This window comes from Coprinopsis cinerea, assembly GCF_000182895.1.
Source record: "Coprinopsis cinerea okayama7#130 chromosome 4 map unlocalized cont3.4, whole genome shotgun sequence".
Classification (NCBI taxonomy): Eukaryota; Fungi; Basidiomycota; class Agaricomycetes; order Agaricales; family Psathyrellaceae; genus Coprinopsis; species Coprinopsis cinerea.
In genome coordinates, this window is record NW_003307541.1 from 3,220,758 (window position 1) to 3,240,649 (window position 19,892).

The 19,892-nt window shown below is 51.4% G+C and overlaps 9 protein-coding genes across 9 annotated transcripts; 3 read left to right on the top strand and 6 right to left on the bottom strand.

Annotated features, from left to right (window-relative positions):
• Positions 1-409: 409 nt before the first annotated feature.
• On the bottom strand, positions 410-1,698 carry CC1G_14495 (hypothetical protein; the record flags this gene model as incomplete). Its single annotated transcript, XM_002911451.1, has 3 exons — positions 410-1,155; positions 1,307-1,389; positions 1,637-1,698. 3 exons carry the CDS (start codon positions 1,696-1,698, stop codon positions 410-412), a joined length of 891 nt encoding a protein of 296 aa, XP_002911497.1.
• Positions 1,699-6,222: 4,524 nt separating this feature from the next.
• CC1G_14496 (hypothetical protein) lies at positions 6,223-7,217 on the bottom strand (the record flags this gene model as incomplete). The annotated part of the gene is made up of 5 exons (XM_002911452.1): positions 6,223-6,266; positions 6,402-6,547; positions 6,579-6,654; positions 6,824-6,863; positions 7,209-7,217. The coding sequence occupies 5 exons, from the start codon at positions 7,215-7,217 to the stop codon at positions 6,223-6,225; spliced, it is 315 nt and encodes a 104-aa protein (XP_002911498.1).
• A 250-nt stretch (positions 7,218-7,467) lies between these two features.
• On the top strand, positions 7,468-8,104 carry CC1G_04057 (hypothetical protein; the record flags this gene model as incomplete). Its single annotated transcript, XM_001836692.2, has 4 exons — positions 7,468-7,504; positions 7,557-7,628; positions 7,775-7,834; positions 7,875-8,104. The coding sequence occupies 4 exons, from the start codon at positions 7,468-7,470 to the stop codon at positions 8,102-8,104; spliced, it is 399 nt and encodes a 132-aa protein (XP_001836744.2).
• Positions 8,105-8,724: 620 nt separating this feature from the next.
• On the top strand, positions 8,725-9,155 carry CC1G_14497 (hypothetical protein; the record flags this gene model as incomplete). Its single annotated transcript, XM_002911453.1, has 2 exons — positions 8,725-8,821; positions 8,932-9,155. The coding sequence occupies 2 exons, from the start codon at positions 8,725-8,727 to the stop codon at positions 9,153-9,155; spliced, it is 321 nt and encodes a 106-aa protein (XP_002911499.1).
• A 1,587-nt stretch (positions 9,156-10,742) lies between these two features.
• On the bottom strand, positions 10,743-12,386 carry CC1G_04058 (uricase; the record flags this gene model as incomplete). Its single annotated transcript, XM_001836693.2, has 9 exons — positions 10,743-10,781; positions 10,839-10,974; positions 11,151-11,287; positions 11,333-11,616; positions 11,668-11,734; positions 11,791-11,996; positions 12,050-12,067; positions 12,142-12,185; positions 12,235-12,386. The coding sequence occupies 9 exons, from the start codon at positions 12,384-12,386 to the stop codon at positions 10,743-10,745; spliced, it is 1,083 nt and encodes a 360-aa protein (XP_001836745.2).
• A 513-nt stretch (positions 12,387-12,899) lies between these two features.
• On the top strand, positions 12,900-14,361 carry CC1G_04059 (glycosyl hydrolase family 5 protein/cellulase; the record flags this gene model as incomplete). Its single annotated transcript, XM_001836694.2, has 3 exons — positions 12,900-12,952; positions 12,984-13,126; positions 13,199-14,361. The coding sequence occupies 3 exons, from the start codon at positions 12,900-12,902 to the stop codon at positions 14,359-14,361; spliced, it is 1,359 nt and encodes a 452-aa protein (XP_001836746.2).
• CC1G_04060 (hypothetical protein) lies at positions 14,361-15,021 on the bottom strand. Its single transcript, XM_001836695.2, has 3 exons — positions 14,718-15,021; positions 14,622-14,659; positions 14,361-14,559 (listed from the first exon to the last, which is right to left on the bottom strand). Exons 1-3 carry the CDS (start codon positions 14,984-14,986, stop codon positions 14,513-14,515), a joined length of 354 nt encoding a protein of 117 aa, XP_001836747.1. The 5' UTR covers positions 14,987-15,021; the 3' UTR covers positions 14,361-14,512.
• Positions 15,022-15,726: 705 nt separating this feature from the next.
• On the bottom strand, positions 15,727-16,583 carry CC1G_04061 (hypothetical protein; the record flags this gene model as incomplete). The annotated part of the gene is made up of 4 exons (XM_001836696.2): positions 15,727-15,899; positions 15,967-16,004; positions 16,061-16,526; positions 16,568-16,583. The coding sequence occupies 4 exons, from the start codon at positions 16,581-16,583 to the stop codon at positions 15,853-15,855; spliced, it is 567 nt and encodes a 188-aa protein (XP_001836748.2). The 3' UTR covers positions 15,727-15,852.
• A 758-nt stretch (positions 16,584-17,341) lies between these two features.
• Positions 17,342-19,120, bottom strand: CC1G_04062 (hypothetical protein). Its single transcript, XM_001836697.2, has 2 exons — positions 19,100-19,120; positions 17,342-19,053 (listed from the first exon to the last, which is right to left on the bottom strand). Exon 2 carries the CDS (start codon positions 18,767-18,769, stop codon positions 17,399-17,401), a length of 1,371 nt encoding a protein of 456 aa, XP_001836749.2. The 5' UTR covers positions 18,770-19,053; positions 19,100-19,120; the 3' UTR covers positions 17,342-17,398.
• Positions 19,121-19,892: the final 772 nt, after the last annotated feature.

Sequence of the window (19,892 nt, forward strand, 5' to 3'; positions counted from 1 at the left end):
CCGCGAATCCCAGGAGGGATATCGCATTTGGGTAAGTTGAGGGTATCATCGAATCGATATAATTCAGGGCATCAGTCACGAGAAGAAGAGCGAAAAGGAAAAGAAAAATGAAAATGCAAAAGAAAATAAAAATAAAAAAGAAGGGGCATAATAATCGCCACAGGCAACCCAACCAGACGGGCAGGCAAACCCGCGACATCGTTCGAGAAGCAGAGGAAGGAACGCGCGTGCAACCAGTATCCAATACGAGCGAGGAGGGACGGAGGGATATAAAATAAACAGAAAAGACGAAAGGGAGGAGGGGACGTGCCGCAACACACACATATACCCCACAGCAACGTTCGCGTCGTAAAAAAACGTATGCATCGAAAAAAGAGGGAAAAAAACAAGGTTTAGTACTATGTTACTTTTAATGGTAGTAAACAAAACTATTACCATGCGAAGATGCATACGACGTTCCGCCTCCTCCTCCCCCGCCGCCTCCACCGGTATCACCGCCTCCAGCCGCCGTCCCAACGCGACTGGACCACTGGCTCTGCATGTGCGATGGCTGTACTGCAGAGGATGGGTGTGACCCGAGGGATTGGTGTTGCGAGAGTGGGTGTTGCTGATGGTGCCCGTGGGCGTGTAGAGCTCTAGGCTCGTGGTGTCGATCGAGGTGTCCACCATACGTAGTTGAGGGCTGGTGGTGCCAGTTGGTCGTTGTCGAGCCGTGACCATGGCCGCTCGCAGAACTCGAGCCCGCGCTAGAAGCCGTACCTGGCCTGTTGCCGTATACATCTCCATCATCGATGGGTGGGATCCGCGCCGTGTACGCAGATCCATAGAGGGAAGAGGGATCAGCGGTGGTGGGGTGGGTAGATGTGGTGGTGTAGCCTGTTGGTGGTGGGAGGTGATAAAAGTCGTCCACTGGGCTAGCGCTGGAGTAGAGTGGTGGGAATCGTACACCGCTGCCTGTACCGACGTTCGATAGCGAGCCTGTACTGTGCGTGATGCTGACTGGAGGCAGCGAGGACACGCCCATTACTGAAGTGTGAGGTTGTTCATGGCGGGCTGGCGGTAGTGTAGGATTTGGATTATGGCCTGGCCCAACAGGCGCAGTTTGTCGATGGAACTTGACGTAGGTACAGCGATATTTCCGTTGGACACATTTAGCTAGTACAAAAGCAAAAGATCAGAATACTGGGACCAATTGAGTTGATAGACAGATACATACCACAAGGGTTGCTACCGTCACATGGCAGACTACTTTGGACACACTGGTCACAAGCTTGCTTGCTTGTCGTCGCCCTAGTCAATGACGCACTCCCTTTCCGTCTTCCAGTCGTGCCCCCCGTTATCGGTTTCTCATTCGCATGACACTTGTTGACATGACGCGACAGCAAATCACTAGACAAAAAAGCACCCCAGATCAGTGTCGGTCCATGCAAGAAGATTCATAGAGAATGGAGAGGAGCAAGAAGAGTATGCTGCGGTGAATTCACAGCGATGAATGTTGAACCAAAAGGGTAGCGGAAAGAGGACGGCGGGGCGCACCGAGAGATCGCGATTGTGCGAAACGGGTCCGATGCCGCCGCCGGGGTCGGGGACCGGAACCAATTGCGGCAGTCGCAACATTCGATGTGCCGCCGCATACGTCATAGATTGCGTCGACGAAGCGACCACATCGAAATCCATCGAAAATCCCAGCGCGCGCATTCCAGCACGTTCTGCTCTTTGACGCCGACAATGTCGGAGAGCCCAATGCACAACAATTGAAGAGTCCAGACGAGGTCCCGCCGTCCGCCTGGTCCAACAAAACGACGAAAAAGAACATTGCAGAACAGTGAAGAAGGGTGAAAGGGGTCCAAACACTATTCTCCCAGAGAAACGAACGGCTGGAACGTGGCTCACCTCCTTGCAAACTGGTCTCCGCAATACTGGCACTTGTAAGGTCGATCTCCAGTGTCTATTGGACAAAGAATAGAAGTCAGTTACACCAGCCCAAAAGACAAGATTAGAATCAAAGTCGAATCGCAAGGGTCGTCAGGCTAGACCGCTACCCCGCCCCACCCCCACGACACGGTGGAGACGCAAAGATGAGACCACGGCTCGAGCTCCAGCGTGCCAGGAATCGCCCCAACGACGCCACTGCATCGAAAATCGTGGCCTATCCGCTCCTGAAACAATCGCGTAACGCATGTGGATTTCCTAGCCCCTCCTCGAGCCTCCACACGCCCATTGGAGCGACTCAGAGACCCACACACATATAACAGGGCGTAGCGGAACAGAAGCCTTTCAAAAGAAAACCGCTACTCACGAGAACGCATATGCCTCGCTACATGCTGAGGCCTCGTAAATGTCGCTTGGCAAACGGGACACTTGTGATCTCCACCCATCCTGGTTCCTTTCCTAATGCCTGTTATCTTTGCTCGTCGTTGGTTGTAGTGGTCGTCGATGTCGAAGAATATTCACAGAGGCAAGTCGCAGAGCACGTCGATGAGAGGTCGAGTTTGAAAGGCGACTGCAAGGGTTGGAGTTGTGATCGAGAAATGCAAAAAAGCGGTCACTGCAATGAGTCTTGGTGGCGTAACCGTCGGCGTCAGAAATTTGTGGAGCCGGATGATGCTGACTTTGGTCAATGGGCCCTTTGTGTGGAGCTACGCAAAGGCCAAGAGCTATACGCGCGCGAGTCCCAACAAATAGGCTAGTCGCCGACTACAGTCAACGATTGAAAGCGTATCGAAGAAGTTCTTCTACGAATCCTCGACTACTGTCAAAGGGCTGTCGTTAGCACAAAGACCGCGTGGAGAGAGGATGAGCACGAGATCCGGCGGCGGGGGCAGTGGGGTGGGTATGTGGAAAGTGGAAAGCGAAACCCAACTCACGATGGTCAATTTAAAGGAAAGGGCAGAGAGAGGAACGACGGGGGTAAGTTGTAATCGTTAGAAGAAGAAAAAAAGAGGGGTCGTCAGTGGTTGGGGATGAGAAGATGCGATGCCAAACCAATGACGTTAGGCTAAAAGGGTAGGTTATATGTGGCCAAGAAAAGGAAAGAGATGACCGGGCTCAGATCTTCCTGTCACCCTTCTTTTCCCTTTCCAGATCCCCCTTCTCCTTCTTCCCCCTTACATAAGGCCGCGTAAATATTAAACGATACCCTTTTTCATCATCATCATCATCCCAAATCGAATCCCGGGGTGTGTGTAATCTCAGACACAGCTTTCCACAGTCCTTACCCTCAAAAGCTTCCAAATGATCGGGGGTCGACGAGACCGGGTACCGACTCTCATAGAGAAAAAGAAACAATGTACATTATGCGCAGTCTAGCTACTCACACTGACTTGCCTGCGAGCCTCGAGCCCCTGCTCAGTCATCATTCATTGCCTCGAGGATCGACCATGACTCACATACCTCAATATTCCATTCCGGAATCGCCATCAGAACGCACGCGGCAGACGGTTAGCTCGGAATCGCACCCGCCTCAATGTACCCTAGTACCCTCCTCGCTTCAAACTTCAGACCTCAACCCATCCCTTCCCCAAAACACTTCACTCATTTGAGTTCTTTCTCATCGACAACCGGCATCCGCACTCTAACCGAACTCTAAAAACATACGCATCGTATCCTTCCTTTGCATACATAACATCACGTTATCACCCAGTAGCGAAAGCCCGCCAAACCCACAACGTGGTTCATCCCATCCTGCCTGCTGGGATAGCGCTCTCCTACTCGGCACCCACGGCTGCACGAGCTGGCAACAAACCCAATCCAATCCCGGTTGCTAAGGTGGCCCAAAAAGCCTACGGGCGGCTCGCTTCTCTCAGATCTAAATCCAGAATCAGACACCCCCTCGTCTTAGTGCATCCCACGTCCCATACGCGCATATCCATACATAACACAGCGTGCAAGGCCACCAACCAGCTCAACTGATCATCCACTTCCTCTCGTCCTTCCAACGAGATCAAAGGAGCACTGCGCACGATATTGATAGATAACCCTCACCATCCATTGCGAAAAAAAAAACCAATACCATGGATGGCGAAACCCCCCGAACCCAGATCCAAGGTCCTACATACCTAATCACGATCCCCTGTCCACCTGTCAAAAACCTTGATGATCGATCTCTCTAAATTAAATGGGATTTTTGGGTAAAGAAATCAAAGAACTACTTCCAGAGTCGAACTTGGGAATCTCTTCCTCTTCTTTTCAATCTAGAGGGTGCCGTCACGACGTGTGTGCGCCTAGAAAGGCAGGAGAACGACGTCACATATATATAGGCGGTCGAAATCCAAATCCAAGGAGGTATGTATGTACATAATTGAAGGCTGGAGAGAGTAGGCATGAGCACGGTACTAGTACTAGGTAGCTAGCTAATCAACCCATTGAGGTGTATGTACATAGGACGAAAGATCTAGGAAGGCGTCTACCTTGAAGTTCAAGCTCTCACCTCGCGTCGCTTATCGTCGAATTCACAACATCTACGCACCGCGCACCGAGCTTCTTGTGTACCCTAACGACAGCCGAAAAGGCATTATAAGTAGCGCTCGTCCGCAGCACCTTGAGCGATGATCTCGGATTCCGGAATGTGGATGACGGTATTTCCAGCGAAAGAGAGGGAGAAAGAAACCTCAGACCACTGCTATTAGAATCTTGAAAGCTGGACTTGACGGACAGAAGAGAGAGGCGGGAGGCAGTGTTAGAACACACTTTAAATTGGCGGCGATACCGGCCAGATCTCACCTGAGTCCTCTCTAAAGTTAAATTTATCCCAGTCGCCCGTCTCGACTCTCTGTGTAGTTATTTTAAACGTGCTCGAATGCGAGTATTTCCGTCAGAATTCCAAACCTAAACCTCGAACCCGAACCGACCGAGCGCAAGGCATCGCGAAGGTATCAATATCATATCATATCACCTCCCCAACATAGGACCCTGCAATAACGCATAAAGTTCAATAACGCTGACCCCCGCTTTCCAACGACTGTTCATTGAACCCAAGCCACACGTCAATTCCATCCAAATTCAACCCGTGGCCCAATCCCAATCCCCGTCACCCCATCACAATCTTCATTCCTTCAAGTATGTGAGCAAGGTTCCAGAGCCCGAGATCGATCGAAGAAGACGATCCTGCAGTTCCAGAAACTCAATCAGACAGTCTGGCAGACAGTAAGTCACTAGTAGCGAGTGACAGGAGCAGGGAATTCGACCGAGAACAGGAGGAATCTATCCAGAAAAAACGTACGCACGGCAGCGAGAGAATCACGGGTAACGAGAGAAATCTAAAAACACAACCCTATGTTGTCGACATTGACCAATGGCTAGACATCGAAGTCCTCCAGGAAGCCAACGTCTCTACTCCGACTCCGACTCGCCTGACATAGACAAGGTGAGACATGGACGTGCGTGCGCAAATTCCGTGCGTCAAACATAGAACGACGAGGCTTCAAAGTAACCAATCACCGTTTAATTACCCATAACCCAAGTCGAGAAATATATGTATGTACCTTCAGTGAAAAAGTCGTCGTCTGTCAAAGTTTTACAACATCAGGTCTAGAAGACCTAGCACTGAATTACATAGAGGAGAACGCGACTGAGAACAAGAACGGGAAGATTACTTCACACGGCTGGACAGCCTGGACTAAAATTAGCGCCCGTGACATCGAACGCTCTGGACATCGGTCAGCAGGCCTTCTGAGATGCAAATAGGCGCTTTGAGGACGCCGACTCCGTTTTAGAACATCAGCGCACATAGAATGTTACTCTGACCTTCCTACCAGCCGTGACACCAAGCTGACTGTGGCAGACCGTTCGCGCGGGGGACCTGCGATACGGTCTGTCCGCGTCTGTTCGAGTTTCCGATCAGTTAATAAATACGCTATGAGAGACTAGGAACAACGTAGGATGCGGCCACAGTGCTACCTACACCAGAATCACAAGCGCTGAAGGAAGTCATTCCAGACTTGATCGATTTTGTAATAAACAGCATCATCGCCTACGACGATTGGCCACACAGAAAAGGATCTTTCACTTCTTCACATAAATCTATGCTGACTACCAGGCGGACTAGAAGACTCAATTACTTCGACCATTCGCGCTTGATGGTCGAAGAACGTGTCACTATGTCATCCCAAAGACATCACTGCAGTAGAAGACCCGTACTGTGACATAGGTATATGACACCATCTTCGTTATTCTTAATATATTCCCCTTCGCCGATCGCGTGTATATTCAAAGAAGTTCCGTCTAGGACTCCTGCCACTGACATCTGGCCGATATCCGATAGAACCCTAGAGAACGAACGCTAACCGTTAACGTGAACCAAGAACTCTGAACATGACAGGGGAAAAAAGTCATACGGCATCATCGACATCAACCCACTCGGCCACGGCCACCGCATCACATTCTCGCTCGAAAAGACTGACAAGTTGCAACTTCTCTCATTCCCATTGCCTCACAGTGTTCCTTTTCTTCCCACTTCTCATCGAGCGTCTGACACTTCCAACAAACCTTTTCACATTTTTTCGACAGTAAATCGCACATCACATTCTTGACGTCGACACAACCCTCGCTGCCAATACACACTTCAAAAGCAAAGTGACATCGTCGGACTGGCCTCCGACTCAGCCTGCGAGTCCTGAAAAGTTTTTGCCGTCAAACTGCAGCAGATATCGTCATCTACATCACCTACTTCCATCTATCAGTAAAAGATAAACATAAGGCGTGTAGCGAATGCGATAATCATCGAGGCTATCCATATCCACTCAACAACACCGAGAATGGTGAAAAGCCAATCTCAAGCCTATTCTTAGTTCCATTCTACCATTTTCCTCGTTTCGTTACATACAGGCAGGGATATCCGCTTGATGGAATTGAGCACTTAAAGACTGGGAGATGAAACTTTAACCTTCACATCCCACGTGCTACCTCAAATAGAGAATCACTGCGTCATGGAATGGTAGATTAGCGCCCAACCTCCAACCCCACCTGTCCCACCTCCATCACGATCTCCACTCCACCTCGAGTTTGAACCAATGACCGGGACTGAACAGTAGGAAACGGAACTCAATTCAACGAAAATCCAAAGAATAAAACACCGGGACCAGCTTTCGCATCCTCATGTTCCTACACCCCTACCTTCGATTCCCCACGCACGATCTGAAAACCCCCCCTCCCTCTCAAGAAATAAATAAACGGTCGGAATATTTCCATTTACTATACACGACACTTACCAGCGACATAAACACCAATACACGATACTTCGTTACGCACCAAGTCCAGTAGCGTACTACTCCACCTTCCAACAGCAGTAAGCCGCTGACCAGAGGGGCTCCACACCAAACATGATAGAAGCGACGGATACAAAATGTCACTGCAACCAAAGCACATACATCACTCGATCTCCAACTACATCAATACAAGATACAAAAACAGCGTCCGGGGAAGGAAGTGAAGAAACCGCCGCATGTAAACGCAGTCCACAATGAGCGAATGACCCATTCAAACTTGCAAAGCGAAGCGAAATGGGGTGGGTGTACTAGTACGCACAGAATAACGAAATTAACTGAAATCGAATATAGTCCTCTCAAATTCCACCATCCACGATAATTTCCATATTGCCTATACTCTTCTCCTTCTCTTCCACACTCCGTGTACGTCGAATCCAAACCGCAGATTCCCAGCTTCTCTCGATCCTCGACAGACCCCTTCCGTTCACGGAGTACGATTGAGCTCATGACGATGACGTCACTTGCGGGACACGGTCGCACTAATCAACCCACTAAAAATATGACGTCAGCCAAGCCTAACGTAACCCAGATCCTCAAGTCGAGGTCAAGACTCAAGAGCGGGAAAAAGAGTGAAGCTAACCCTGTAGCTAGTACTCAAAACCAACATAGAACGACTTGAATCGTACTACGGGTCCCAGAGTACCAGCCACGTAGGGGCTCCCAATAAATTCAGAATCGAAAGCAGGAACGGGAATTGCACAAGGACGCCGCGGCCAATCAAAATCGCAGAGAATCAAGCAAGACTCAACGATGATGAAAGGGGTACATTTTTTCAAACCCAAACTCAAAAGCGACTCGTGCATGCAAAAACAGCGCAAGGGCTCAAGCCGAAGCGATGAAGCAAACGGAATGCAAAAAAGAGGGTGCTGGCCATCGCTTTGGGACGAACACCTATCGTCATCGTCATAGGTTTTTGAGTGTGTGACCCCCAGAAAGATGGATGGATGTGAGCGTGCCATCAATTCATGTCCAAGACCGTGGTGATGGATGCCCTCACAACACCTCGTACCCGGTGTCTCGAATTAAAGCCGACGAGGACGCGGTAGGCGGCAAAGTGTGGACAGAAAGGGTTCCCCGGGACTCAATAGGCAGTCTCCAAGCGCGAAAAGAGAAGTGTAGAACAGAACAAAACGAACCTTGGTGCAGCAACAGGACAGAAAACCTCCGCTTGAGATCTGTAGAAGTAACGAGGAATCAGTATACTCGCTCCGCCAAAATCAAAGAAGACCGATAATTAATTGACTGAAAAAGCAACACATTCGCCTCGGGGAAAATGAAGATAACAGAAAGATTCCAAAGAACGCGGAAGGTAGACTTAAAGGGGGCGCCTTTCGCCTCTAGAACAACCAGCAACGAACAGGCAGTTCGTTATGAATGCGAATGAAAGATAAGATTCCTCGAGGGCTCCACCAGAATCAAGGGTGGAAAGCATAACAAACTTGAATTTAGAAACAGCGAAATGACGCCGGGCTCCACGACGATCCAAGCGGAAAGCGAACGAAAGGGCGCAAAGGAGGTATCGAACGGTATACCCCAAAAGTCTCCGCGCTTTCAACGTGCGGAGACAAATATTCCAAAGGAAATCACCGTTGGAATAATAGAAGGGGAGCAGATAATTAAAGAAAACATATCCGAATCGGGTTTACTTCGCATGCCAATGCCGCAGGAACACAGGAGGGGCCAGCTCCACACATGCCAAAATCAGTCGTTTATGTAGTTTGTACCCCTATCCAACCATATGGTGCGGCGATTCACGAGCGGCCAACTCGTGAACCTCAAGGCAACGTCTGGTCCCGCCATCAATCCATAATGCAGATCCCAGATGCCCTGACGGGTATCCAAGGTCTACAGCGAAAACCCAAGGTGCAGCCGAAACCCGAGAGGGCATAAGAAAACGGGATTGAAAGTGGTGGGTCAAGAAGCCAAAAGTCAAAGAAAAGGAATCGCACAAAGGAAGATCCAAAATGAATGATTAGAGGGCGCAGAATTCGATACCCGGGAAAGGTAAGGGGAACGGGCAGGTAGACACGAAGGCTTCTGATTGGTTCGGCGCAAACAGCGAGCCAATCGGAGCTTCCGCCCTAGAGCAATCGGCGTCTTCTCTCCGTCCGCAGCAGCTCGAAGGAAGAGAGGGCATCCCACATCAAGGCCGTTGCTACTCCTCTTAACCAATAGAAGAGGGCAGCAAGCTACCATCACGATAGCCCAACACCTTGAATAGAGGGTCGGCCGTCGGATTTCGGGACGGAATACGCCCGCCATCCAACGACTGATCAGGATCCTCAGCTTCTGATCAACAGTAAGAGCCGACGAACGAAATAAACGGAGGGCGTGTAAGAAGGGTGAAAGTAAGTATGCATTGCCCGTCGTTGCAACGCGGCTCTCGGAGGTGGAAAGCAGAGCCGATGCGAAATTGACAGGCGCACAAAAGAAACGAAGCACAGAAGAGCAATGACGACATTGGTCGATCCATGCATCTCCTGATCGGTGGGGGAAGAACGGGTTGGCCAGCTTCCGTGAACAGAGAAAGACGAAAACGAAATAAGAATGCACAATGTAGATAAAGAGAAGAATCGAAGAGATGAAGAGTAAGTATGCAGGGATGCGTCACGGATGGAGAACCCTGAAATTCAATGGAACGTGGTTGAGTGAAGACAGAAAGCCATCTGTCCAGCATCATCCAGCGTCACGCGTCGAATTTAACAAAAAGGGGTTACGCAGATTACGCATGAAGCGCGTAATCCTGTCTGCAGCACAGAGTCCGCTCGACCAATGAGCGCCGGTCCCGACTGTGTTACGATCATGAGACAGCAACGCTACACATGCCAATTGAAATGGCAGTCGTCGTTCCCAGCCCCCAGTCTGCCAGCAAGAACCAATTAGAAGTTGCAAAAAAGGTGCGAATCCCCCGCGACCGATTCACACACAGAGAAGAGTGAAAGGGATCAATAGAAAACGTAAACGATAAACAAAAGAGCCAATTAGGAATGAGGCTGGCAGTCCTGGTGGGATAGCATCGTCCAGAAGCCAAATGGATTCCGACAGATGAGCCATCCAGCGTCAAGTCGACTAATAACCGTATCACGAGGGCACGGCGACTCCATATAGCCCTCGCTGACCATATGTTGCAGGTTCAAGAAGAGAAGTGAAGGCGAAAGAAGTGCGAAAGGAGAACTCAAATGCGTTGGTCATGCGAAAGAGCAGGAAGATTACCCTGGCTTTGCATAGCAACGAACGCGGTAGAATCAAAGGAATGTAGGTCCACATGGGGTAGAGATGAATCAAGAAGCCACCGGAGGTCACACCCAGAAAGCACCGCGAATGGGATTAGAGCTCCGGAACGGATATGAATCTGGGGAGTCTCTGCAATTCCTCGGATATGGCTGAGAAGGATCATTGCGAGGGAAGTCCCAAAATGAAAGAAGAAACGGAGGCCCGTGCTCGAAATAGCCAAGTGTACCAGCAGTCTCCGCCTGGCTAATAGAATGAGGCCGGAAGGCGCTCTTTGGAGGAGATCTGCAATGGGAAGCACGACGCGTCGTTGATGACGCGACGTGTCACGATGACCTTTACCGGTGATCGGGAGACATGAACGTTGGGTAACGGGCCGCCAACGAAGATGAAACGCAACAGAGGCGGGCAAAGGTTGAAAGAATTGAGTCGGGGACGTGTGCTGACAGAGAGCGGAACCGAGGTAGACGCGACATCTCTGGGACATAGCAACGGCATTGGGGTGCTTCACTGAAACCTCGTCGGAGAAAGGACGAAGAAAAGGAACATGGCCGAAGGCTGAATCCGGGGGAAAAGTATGAAAAGAAGAATAAGAAAAACCGAGGTTGAATAGCGAAGGATCTCAGAAAGAACCGGAGGAAAAGAAACACGCACGGAGTCAGGTTATCTACGCCGATGTAGCGCATGTCCACTGGGATGTAGTGCTTGTTGGGGAGCGTATAGGTAACGTCTTGAATACCCCCATTCTCGGCGATAATTCGCTGGGCCATCTTGTACAGAGTCGCCTGATCCTACAGTCAACGTATGCGCAAAAGGGCCATGAGGTTCTTGCTCACCTGGACACTGGCACTTTCGTCCAAAGCAAAGATTTGTAGGGTAGCGTCTCTGGTGCGCTTCGGTACGTCTTCGTCCCAGACGCTTCCATCATAACCTTCATCTCCCTTATTCAAAGGGATTTGGAACTCGAGCTTCTTGTCGTCCTGAGGCGCGACAAGCTTAACGCCCTTGAAGGTATACGAAAGGTCAACAGAGGTAGAGAAAATGCGATCATCGACTGGGACGAGGGTAGTGTATTCGTCCGTCCAAAAGTTCTCGAATGCCGACCCAGATGACTTCAGAACTGCGACTCAAGCTGAACAGCAATTCAATATTCGCGAAGGAGGCTACTTACCAAGGAGATCCACCAGGCCAGAAGAAACATTGGCTACCAAGGCATGTTTGCCTGCTGTGGCGTCCACCTGTTCATAAAAGAAATTGGAGCTCATCTTGTTATCTTATCTCGGTAAGAACGCACCACAGCTTTCACAACGCGCTTATCATCTCCATCCCTGTAGAAAGAGTGAGGATGCTCCTCGCCGTTGATGGAGATCCTCTTCCAACGCAGCTGCTCCACGGTGACATGGGCCTTGTGGATGTGGGCATACTTGGACACGAAGAACGTGCCAATGTGCAGAGCAAATTTCTCCGCGTTGAGGATATGAGGCGAGACCTTGGCGAGGTCTAATGAACCGGTTAATAGCTGCTCGCCGTTGCCCAAGATGACGAAAACGCACAGTATGTGATGTTCTTGACTGTCGATGATGGCGGTTGCAGGACAAGATCAATCAGCGGGCCACGCCGACGACGACAACGACAAACAACGCACCGGAGTCTGTGGCGACGACGACCGAGTTGTCGGCTTCTGTGTAACTGCATCCACAATGAGCTCACTGCTATTCTCTGCGTTTTCATCGCCTACCTAGTCTCGATGTCGCCCTCCAACAGCGTCTCGACGTTGTACTCGACAGTGTGGTGCCACTTTCCCTCTCGGACAATCCGGAAGACGCGGACACTGGTCTTGCCATAGCGCGCGTACGACAAATAGGACAGTTCAGCAGCGTTGGAGGTCATCTTGTGGATCGTCTCGGTCGTTGTTCAGGGGTGTGGTGGTGGTACTGGTAAAGGGGTGGTTAGGTGGGACCTTCGATGTCCCGGTCAGTCCTATAAACTACCTTGGACTCCGGCATCATGTCGTTATTGTGAGTTCCAGCCTCCATAATGGTGTGATCCTCGCCGTTGACTCGTTGATACCAGCGATAAGTGAGCGGGACAGGAAATAGGCGCCCTTATCGCGATACCGTGGCCGCGCTGGTCGATAAGATAAGGCGCAATTGACCTGAAGGGCTCTCGAGGTTGTCTCTGGCCTCCATGAGCAGCCCCTGACTTTCTTCACGATATCTGGGCCGCTGTCCACATCATCGGCCATATTTCGGACCTCAAGGTGGGTCTTATTCTCTAGCCAACTGTCCATACCGAATACTAAAGACCTCGTAGACTGGTACAGCGGACTCAGTGTTGACACCCAATGCCTAGTCCTGTCCTACAGTTCATCTCGGGTACGATCTCTGAGGACTAGCAACGACCATGTCTTCCGCTCGCCGTCCGGACGCTGTTACCACGACCTGCTTCGCGACGCCGTGACGGTCCCATATGACCTTCTCTTCTCAGTGTCTTGGAGGACACGAGAGCTCTCGAACACGACAATTCGACGCTTCGCTGTCGGCGGGCCGCCAGTTCGCCTATACGCCGGCGAAACATTCACTCAAATACGCTGCACATCCCCTTGGCTGCCTCTCTGTTCCCGACACACAGTTCGTTGTCAGCCCATACTGGGCAGGCTAAGATGCTCTCCTATTTAATCTTACTTCTCTTCCTCCACACAGTCAACGCCGTCGTCCTGCGCAGCTCAGGACGATGGATCCTCGACGCCTCCACCGGCCAACGGGTCAAACTCCGCTGCGTCAATTGGGCAGGGCACATGGAAACCAACATCCCTGAAGGCCTCCAGCACCAACCAGCCAGCACCATCGCCCAATGGATCGCCACCAACCGCTTCAACTGCGTTCGCCTCACCTTCTCCATCGACATGGCGCTCAACCCCAACCAACGTGTGTCCGACTCGTTCACCGCAGCAGCCGGACCAGCCGGCGTGAGCGTCTCTGAGATGCAGGGTTTGTACAACCAAGCACTCTCCAAGAACCCCTGGTTATCTTCGTCCACGACGAGAGGGGCCTTCGCACGCGTCATCCAAGAACTCGAAGCGCGCAATGTTCTCGTCGTGCTCGACAACCACGTCTCCCGCGCCTCCTGGTGCTGCAGCACCAACGACGGGAACGGGTGGTGGGCCTCCGCCTCGGGCTACGACGCCAACAACAGCCGGTATTTCGACACCAACAACTGGCTCAACGGCCTGCGGAGCATGGCGTCGTTCTCCCACTCCCACCCGAACGTCGTCGGCATCGCCCTCCGCAACGAACTCCGCGCTGTAGGGAACCAGGATAGGAACAACCACGCCGATTGGTACAATTATATCACCCAGGGGGCGCAGGCCGTGCGCGGTGCGAACTCGAACCTCCTCGTCGTGGTCGGCGGCGTGAACTACGCGCTGGACCTAAGCTTCGTCTGGAACCGCATGCTCGACCGCAACGTGTTCGGCGACAAGCTGGTGTGGGAGCTACACAACTATGCATGGAGTGGCGGAGGACGGGATTGTAATAACCACCAGAAGATGATGGGTGATCGGGGCGGATTTGTTCTGATTCAGAACAGGGAGTTCACGGGACCGCTGTTTTTGAGCGAGTTTGGGTGGGCGCAGAATAATCCTTCGGCGGATGAGATCGCTTATTCCTCGTGCCTTGTGCGGTACCTCGAGAGTAACGATGCGGAGTGGGCGTATTGGGCGTTGCAGGGGTCGTATTATGTGCGGGAGAGGAGAGTTAACTTTGACGAGACGTTCGGTCTTCTCAATCACGATTGGAGCGGATGGAGGAATGGGAGTTTCGTGCGAACTCTGGGGAAGATGTGGGATGTTACTCAAGGTCCTTAGGTGGAAGCGAATTTTTAATCGCACAAAACTACATGATGTCCATTGTCCTAACCAGTCTGAAATAACATGACGGCTATCTAACGACCTTCAAGTCGACATCGAAGCAGCGCGACGAAGGTCGAAGTAATGCGTTGAAGGGTGCGGTGCTCCATTAGAGGGAGATGTTGATGGGAGTGCAGCCAATGGCGACGACACCACCTGGGAAGCAGACCGGTCAGCACCGAATAAACCACGAAACCTTGCAGTCAGCTGTATCTTACTGAAGTTGTTACCGGTGCAGCAGACTGGTTGGTTGGAGCTTTAAAGCGAATCAGCGACCTCCTCCAACGCATACCGTGAAGAGGGCGGGAACTCACCAGCTGGTACCTCCGCCAACACCGATGACGTTAATTCCTGTGCAGGAAGCGCCAACCTGACCGGTCAGCTTGCTGATGTCGACCCCCAAGAGTGTGAGGAGGCCAGCGAGCGCCCCGCTCAAATTGTTGCTGCTTTCAACCGTGTTGCAGCACTGCAGGGTGCCCCCGTTGCCGCACGCGATGGCGTCACCGGTTTGAGAGCTGGGGGCTGCCATGGCCGACGCGGCGAGGGTGCAGACGACGATGACTGAGGAGAGACGAGCGAACATGGTGATTGAGGCGAAGATGAAAGTGCTTGAAAGACTGAGTACGAAAGACCAGAGGTAGGTTGGTGAAGAACTACAGCCAAACGCGACCCAGCCTTTATACCTACTGGAACCCCCCTTCAACCCTCCTTTAACACTCCAAGGCCTCATTCTCAGCCCACAAAAAAGGTCTATACGCCCTGTCAGAATGGAGAGCGGGTCATTCAAAGTTTCCATCATTCCACTTGTGCCTGATGAGAATAGATCATCATAACTTAGAGCAAGTTGAACACGACTTCGTGGCCATCGGATGTATATGTATATTACTACTCGGGTCCCTTTTGGACAGGCAGTAGTAGCAGACTGGCGCTCGTCAAGCACCCGTCCATAGGCATTGGGAATTGGTGGGAGGCTGGATCCTCGGCAAAAAGACTTATCAGGAAACACTATTCTACTTCCTGCGTCTACCCTATTTTACCACTTACGTGCAATGAAGAAACATCTAATAAGGGTCAGCGGTGCGTGTCAATCATGCTTCGCCGACTTCAGCTGTCGGAGCTTCGGATGGACAATGGAAAGCTGCATCATTTTAGATTGACTGCACAGCTGACCGTTATCAGTCACTTGCCCATTGAGTATGGTGCGACGGGATGGAAAGGTAGGGTCTCAGACGGCGAGTATGGAGTAGGAAAATGGACTATTACCGGTGCCGAGCGATTTTGGTATCTCAACAGGAATCATCACGTCCCACGAACGAGGAGAGCAAGAATCAACAACAAGCACGAGTGTCCGATGTCATTAGACTGTCCAAAAAACTACGAATAACAACATGCGACTGAAACAACGAGCGAAGAGTGTACACAGGGTGACAGTCACGCAGAGCGGGGTATCTAGATAGAGACGTTGATGGGGGTGCAGCCCAAGGCAAGGACACCATCTGAACAAGTCAAGTCAGTAACCAGCGCGAAGACCAGTAGACAAGTAGACAAATTGGCTAAGCTTACTGAAATTGTTGTTGTTGCAGCAGACTTGTTGGTTGTTGCTACACAATCACGTCAGTACGGCTCGTAGACCATGAGAACGCAAAGGTGAGCGTACCAGGAGCTACCACCTCCAACACCGATGACGGTAACGTCGGTGCAAGTGAGACCAACTTGACCGGTCAAGCCGCTGAGGTCGATACCCAAGAGGGAGAGGAGGCCAGCGATGGGGGCCTCCAAGGAGGTGCTGCTCTGCATCTCGTTGCAGCATTGGACGACACCTCCATTGCACTGGGCAACGACGCCGCTGGTGGGAGCGGCCATGGCGGAGGCAGCGAGGGTGAAAGCGACGAGAGCGGAGGAGAGACGAGCGAACATCTTGATAATGGTGCGAAGAAGTGAGAAGAACTGGTAACTTGTTTGGTAGTAGTGCGTTTGGAAGCTTGGTGCTGAAGAGCCTGAGCTCAGGTCGGTCCAGCTTTTATACCTTTGAGAACGTGCGGTAGACTCGCGGAATGCCCAAAGGCCTCGGCGCAGCTGTGGCTCATTGGCTCGTTGAACGTTCTCTCCGGCTCCCATATCCACTACAAAGGAGAGTCAAAAGGTAAACTGAAGTGAAATTGACCCAATTTCGCCGCCATCGGAACAGGTTGCTCGGTTCCTTGCCTGCAGGCGCCCATCAAGCGCCGTCGCACTTCGGTAATGAGACACCACCGATTTCCCGTTTGAGCAGCCTGGTTTCCAAGAATGGTGATTAGGTTGCCAAGTGCACACTGACGAAACCCCGCAAACCCCATGTACCGCTACCCTGTCGTATTTAGTGAGTCTCCCCTAAGTGGTAGCCCATCAGAGAGGCTCGAACTGCACCCCAAAACGCAAACGTTAAGCCACATTACCACAGCACTGTTTCTTAGAACGAATGATGTTTCTGTGATTCCTCTTCTGTGATTCCTCTCGGGCAGTGTGAAAGTGGAGCGATTCGATTTACACGGATATCTCTCGTCTGAGCGACTCTTCTAGACCGACGCTAGACAGAAGGCCCAGATTTTTCCTGACCTGACCACCAACGCGGCGGTATGCTGCCCAACATCCTATTTATTGCCCGTGTAGTAGGAGATGCGGTTCGACGGGGATGGAGATCCTTGGACTAGGTTCCAGGAGTGCCACAATCCTGGGTAACGCCGACCTTCAGCAGGGCAATGAATGGCTGCTGGCACTACCAAGGTCTGCGATACCGCTCGTCAAGGACTCTGTGGCGTCATGACATTCTTTGAACGAGGCAGAACCTTCCCTACCATGGCAGTCTGATGCATCGATGAAGTTACCTTGAGGCGGTCGTCGCGCCTTTCATTTCACCTCGCATACCAACACCGTGACATTGATCCCGATCGGGAATGTGACAAACCAACCATTCAATAAAGAAGACAAGGGGACCTATGGGCAGTCCAAAGAAAAACTAAAAGTCATCGCTACTGCTGTCGTAGTCGCTCGTTTCACGACAGAACTCACACTTGCGGTTGTAGCATGTCTTTGCTTTAGACCACCGCCGCTCCTCCACAACCACCTCTCCAACGAACGCACCCAGTTCTCCCACCAATGAGTCAGACAGATCGATGCACCGCAGGAAGCGCAGCGTTTCCACCCTTTTCCCCAATTCGGCCAGCACCTGGGTCGCCCTCAATATCATCTTCACGGAGACCTCGGATTTCGTGAATATGGAACAGCGAGAGCCGGATGGAAAGGATATTTCTTCAAGTGTGAGGCTCTTGAGTGCCGGGTGGTCGTGCTCTTCCATAGTCCCAATAAGGTGCCCCAGGTGGTCACGCAAGGAGCTGCTGTTCAATTTACGGAAGAAGATTTCCTCCACCGACGGAAAAAAGGGGAACGGCGCCAAGCGGTACTCCGTGCGATCATACCACTGGCTGACGCATAGATGGCGAATGTTGCTTGGATGAAGAGCTACGAGAAAGTCTTTGCAGTTGGCCCAAGACTTTTCTCGTTTAAGGGAATAGGATACAGTCCCAGTGCTCGGGAGCGTGGCGAAGTCCACCTCCCCTGACCAGGCACGGCATTCCATATCTATGTCGTATTCCCATCTCTGGACGCTGACCATGAGACTTTTGAATTGCTGGAATGTAAAGGCAGGGGGCGACCGCATGGACGACGAGTTAGGCGGGGTGGAAGACAAGTTTGTCAAGCGTCGCGGTAATATCGAGGGAAGGAGCGGGCGTATGTCGTAATCGAACGTAATATGGAGGTTTGCCGCTTCAGGGAAGGCAATGTGGTCCAGTAATGTGGGATCATCGTTGAGATGGTACTTGAAGGACCGTAGACTGGGAAGTGCCACGACTCTATCTTCTGGTACGTCCAATAGGGAGGGAAGTTTGAGGTCGAAGTCTAGCTCGATAAGCCCGACCATCTGCTCCAGGGCATCCAGGAGTTCCTTTCCCGAACAATGTGTGGGGGGAGATCGGTAACCGCCGACATGGAGCGTGGTCAGATTGACTAACACCTGGGATGTCCATGGGATGCTGCAACCCTTGAGCTTCAATGTTCGCAGTTGAGGAGTACCATGCCCGTCGCGAAACTTCCCTCCAAGTATTCGCCCATTTTGCCCTCGTGAATGGAAGCCGCCGTCCGAGACACATAGAGTATGGAGCACGGGTGCAGCGGATATCATCTCCTCCACAATGGGTATACTGTCCTCGGTCAGGTTCCAGTTGATATCGAGATGTACGACCCTCTCCATGGCCTTGGACAAATCCTTCCAAAGGCGTTGTTCCGCTAGGATGGTTGACGGGTCACGCTTGGGTCCAAAGTACGGCATGGTGATAGTCAATGGCGCTGATGTTGACCGCTCGAGGAGAATGGGAGTCATGCGCGCAGGATCGCCGTCGACAAGGATATAGGCCCACAATTCTGGCTGATTGATTGCGATCTGTCTCCAAAGGCGACAGACATGGGTCGCTCGGATTATTGGCCGATAGTCTGACCAGAAGCGTGACCAAGAGGGGGCGCAAAGACAATAGAAAATCTTCTGTAAAACCTCGTTCGGAAGACAAGAGATAGTCGTACTATCAGGAGGTGAATCGCTCATATTGGGCTGATAGACTATAACGCTGGTCAGCGGCAGTTTGAAGGACACTGGAATACCCACCTGCAGGAGCTCAGCGTTCAGAGTGATTACAAGAGGTGCAACACGCCAGCAGGCGGACGCTATAGGTTGGACATGTTCTCGTGTTTCGACTCCCACGGTGCCCCCGGGTCTCAGACTGCCAATATACTGTCATCGCACCATACCTCGGCCACCCCCATCTTTCGGCCACTTTTCCAGATCTCCTCAAAGTCGGTCAATTTCTTTCAAAATTTCTGTAGATACGGCCTATCCTATACGTATTAATGATGAAAGTGAGTTTTATTTGAGCGAAATCGAGTTTAATTGTGGGAACATCTGGTCGATTTACGGTCTCCGACGCGTCTTCTGTGGACGAAAGCTCGGAGTTTCAATTATAGCCTTAGCGGCAGGCTAATGCCGGATGTGACATTTGTGACAGTGGCCGAAAGATGGGGGTGGCCGAGGTATGGTGCGATGACAGTACCATTTATTTACTGTTACCGTTCTTCAAGGGCTGAACTATGCGTCGCAGGACGGCTCTCTTTAGCTCGCCAGGATTCTGAATGCGTTGCAGGACATGTAAAGGTGACTCGGGGAGGAAGCTCGTCGCTGGCTGCAGACTGACTGTCACGGTACCAAGACATGAATTAAACACTTGCACCGAGGGAGAGATTGGGCCCCGGTCATTGATTCACGAACAGAGCGAATTCGAGTTATGATGCGGCAGTCCCGGCACATTTGACCAGAACCCACATCGATGTATCAAAGGTGCCAACGTACTACTTCGGACTACTTGTATATAATCGGCCACATATGTTATTCTACTTGCAGCTTT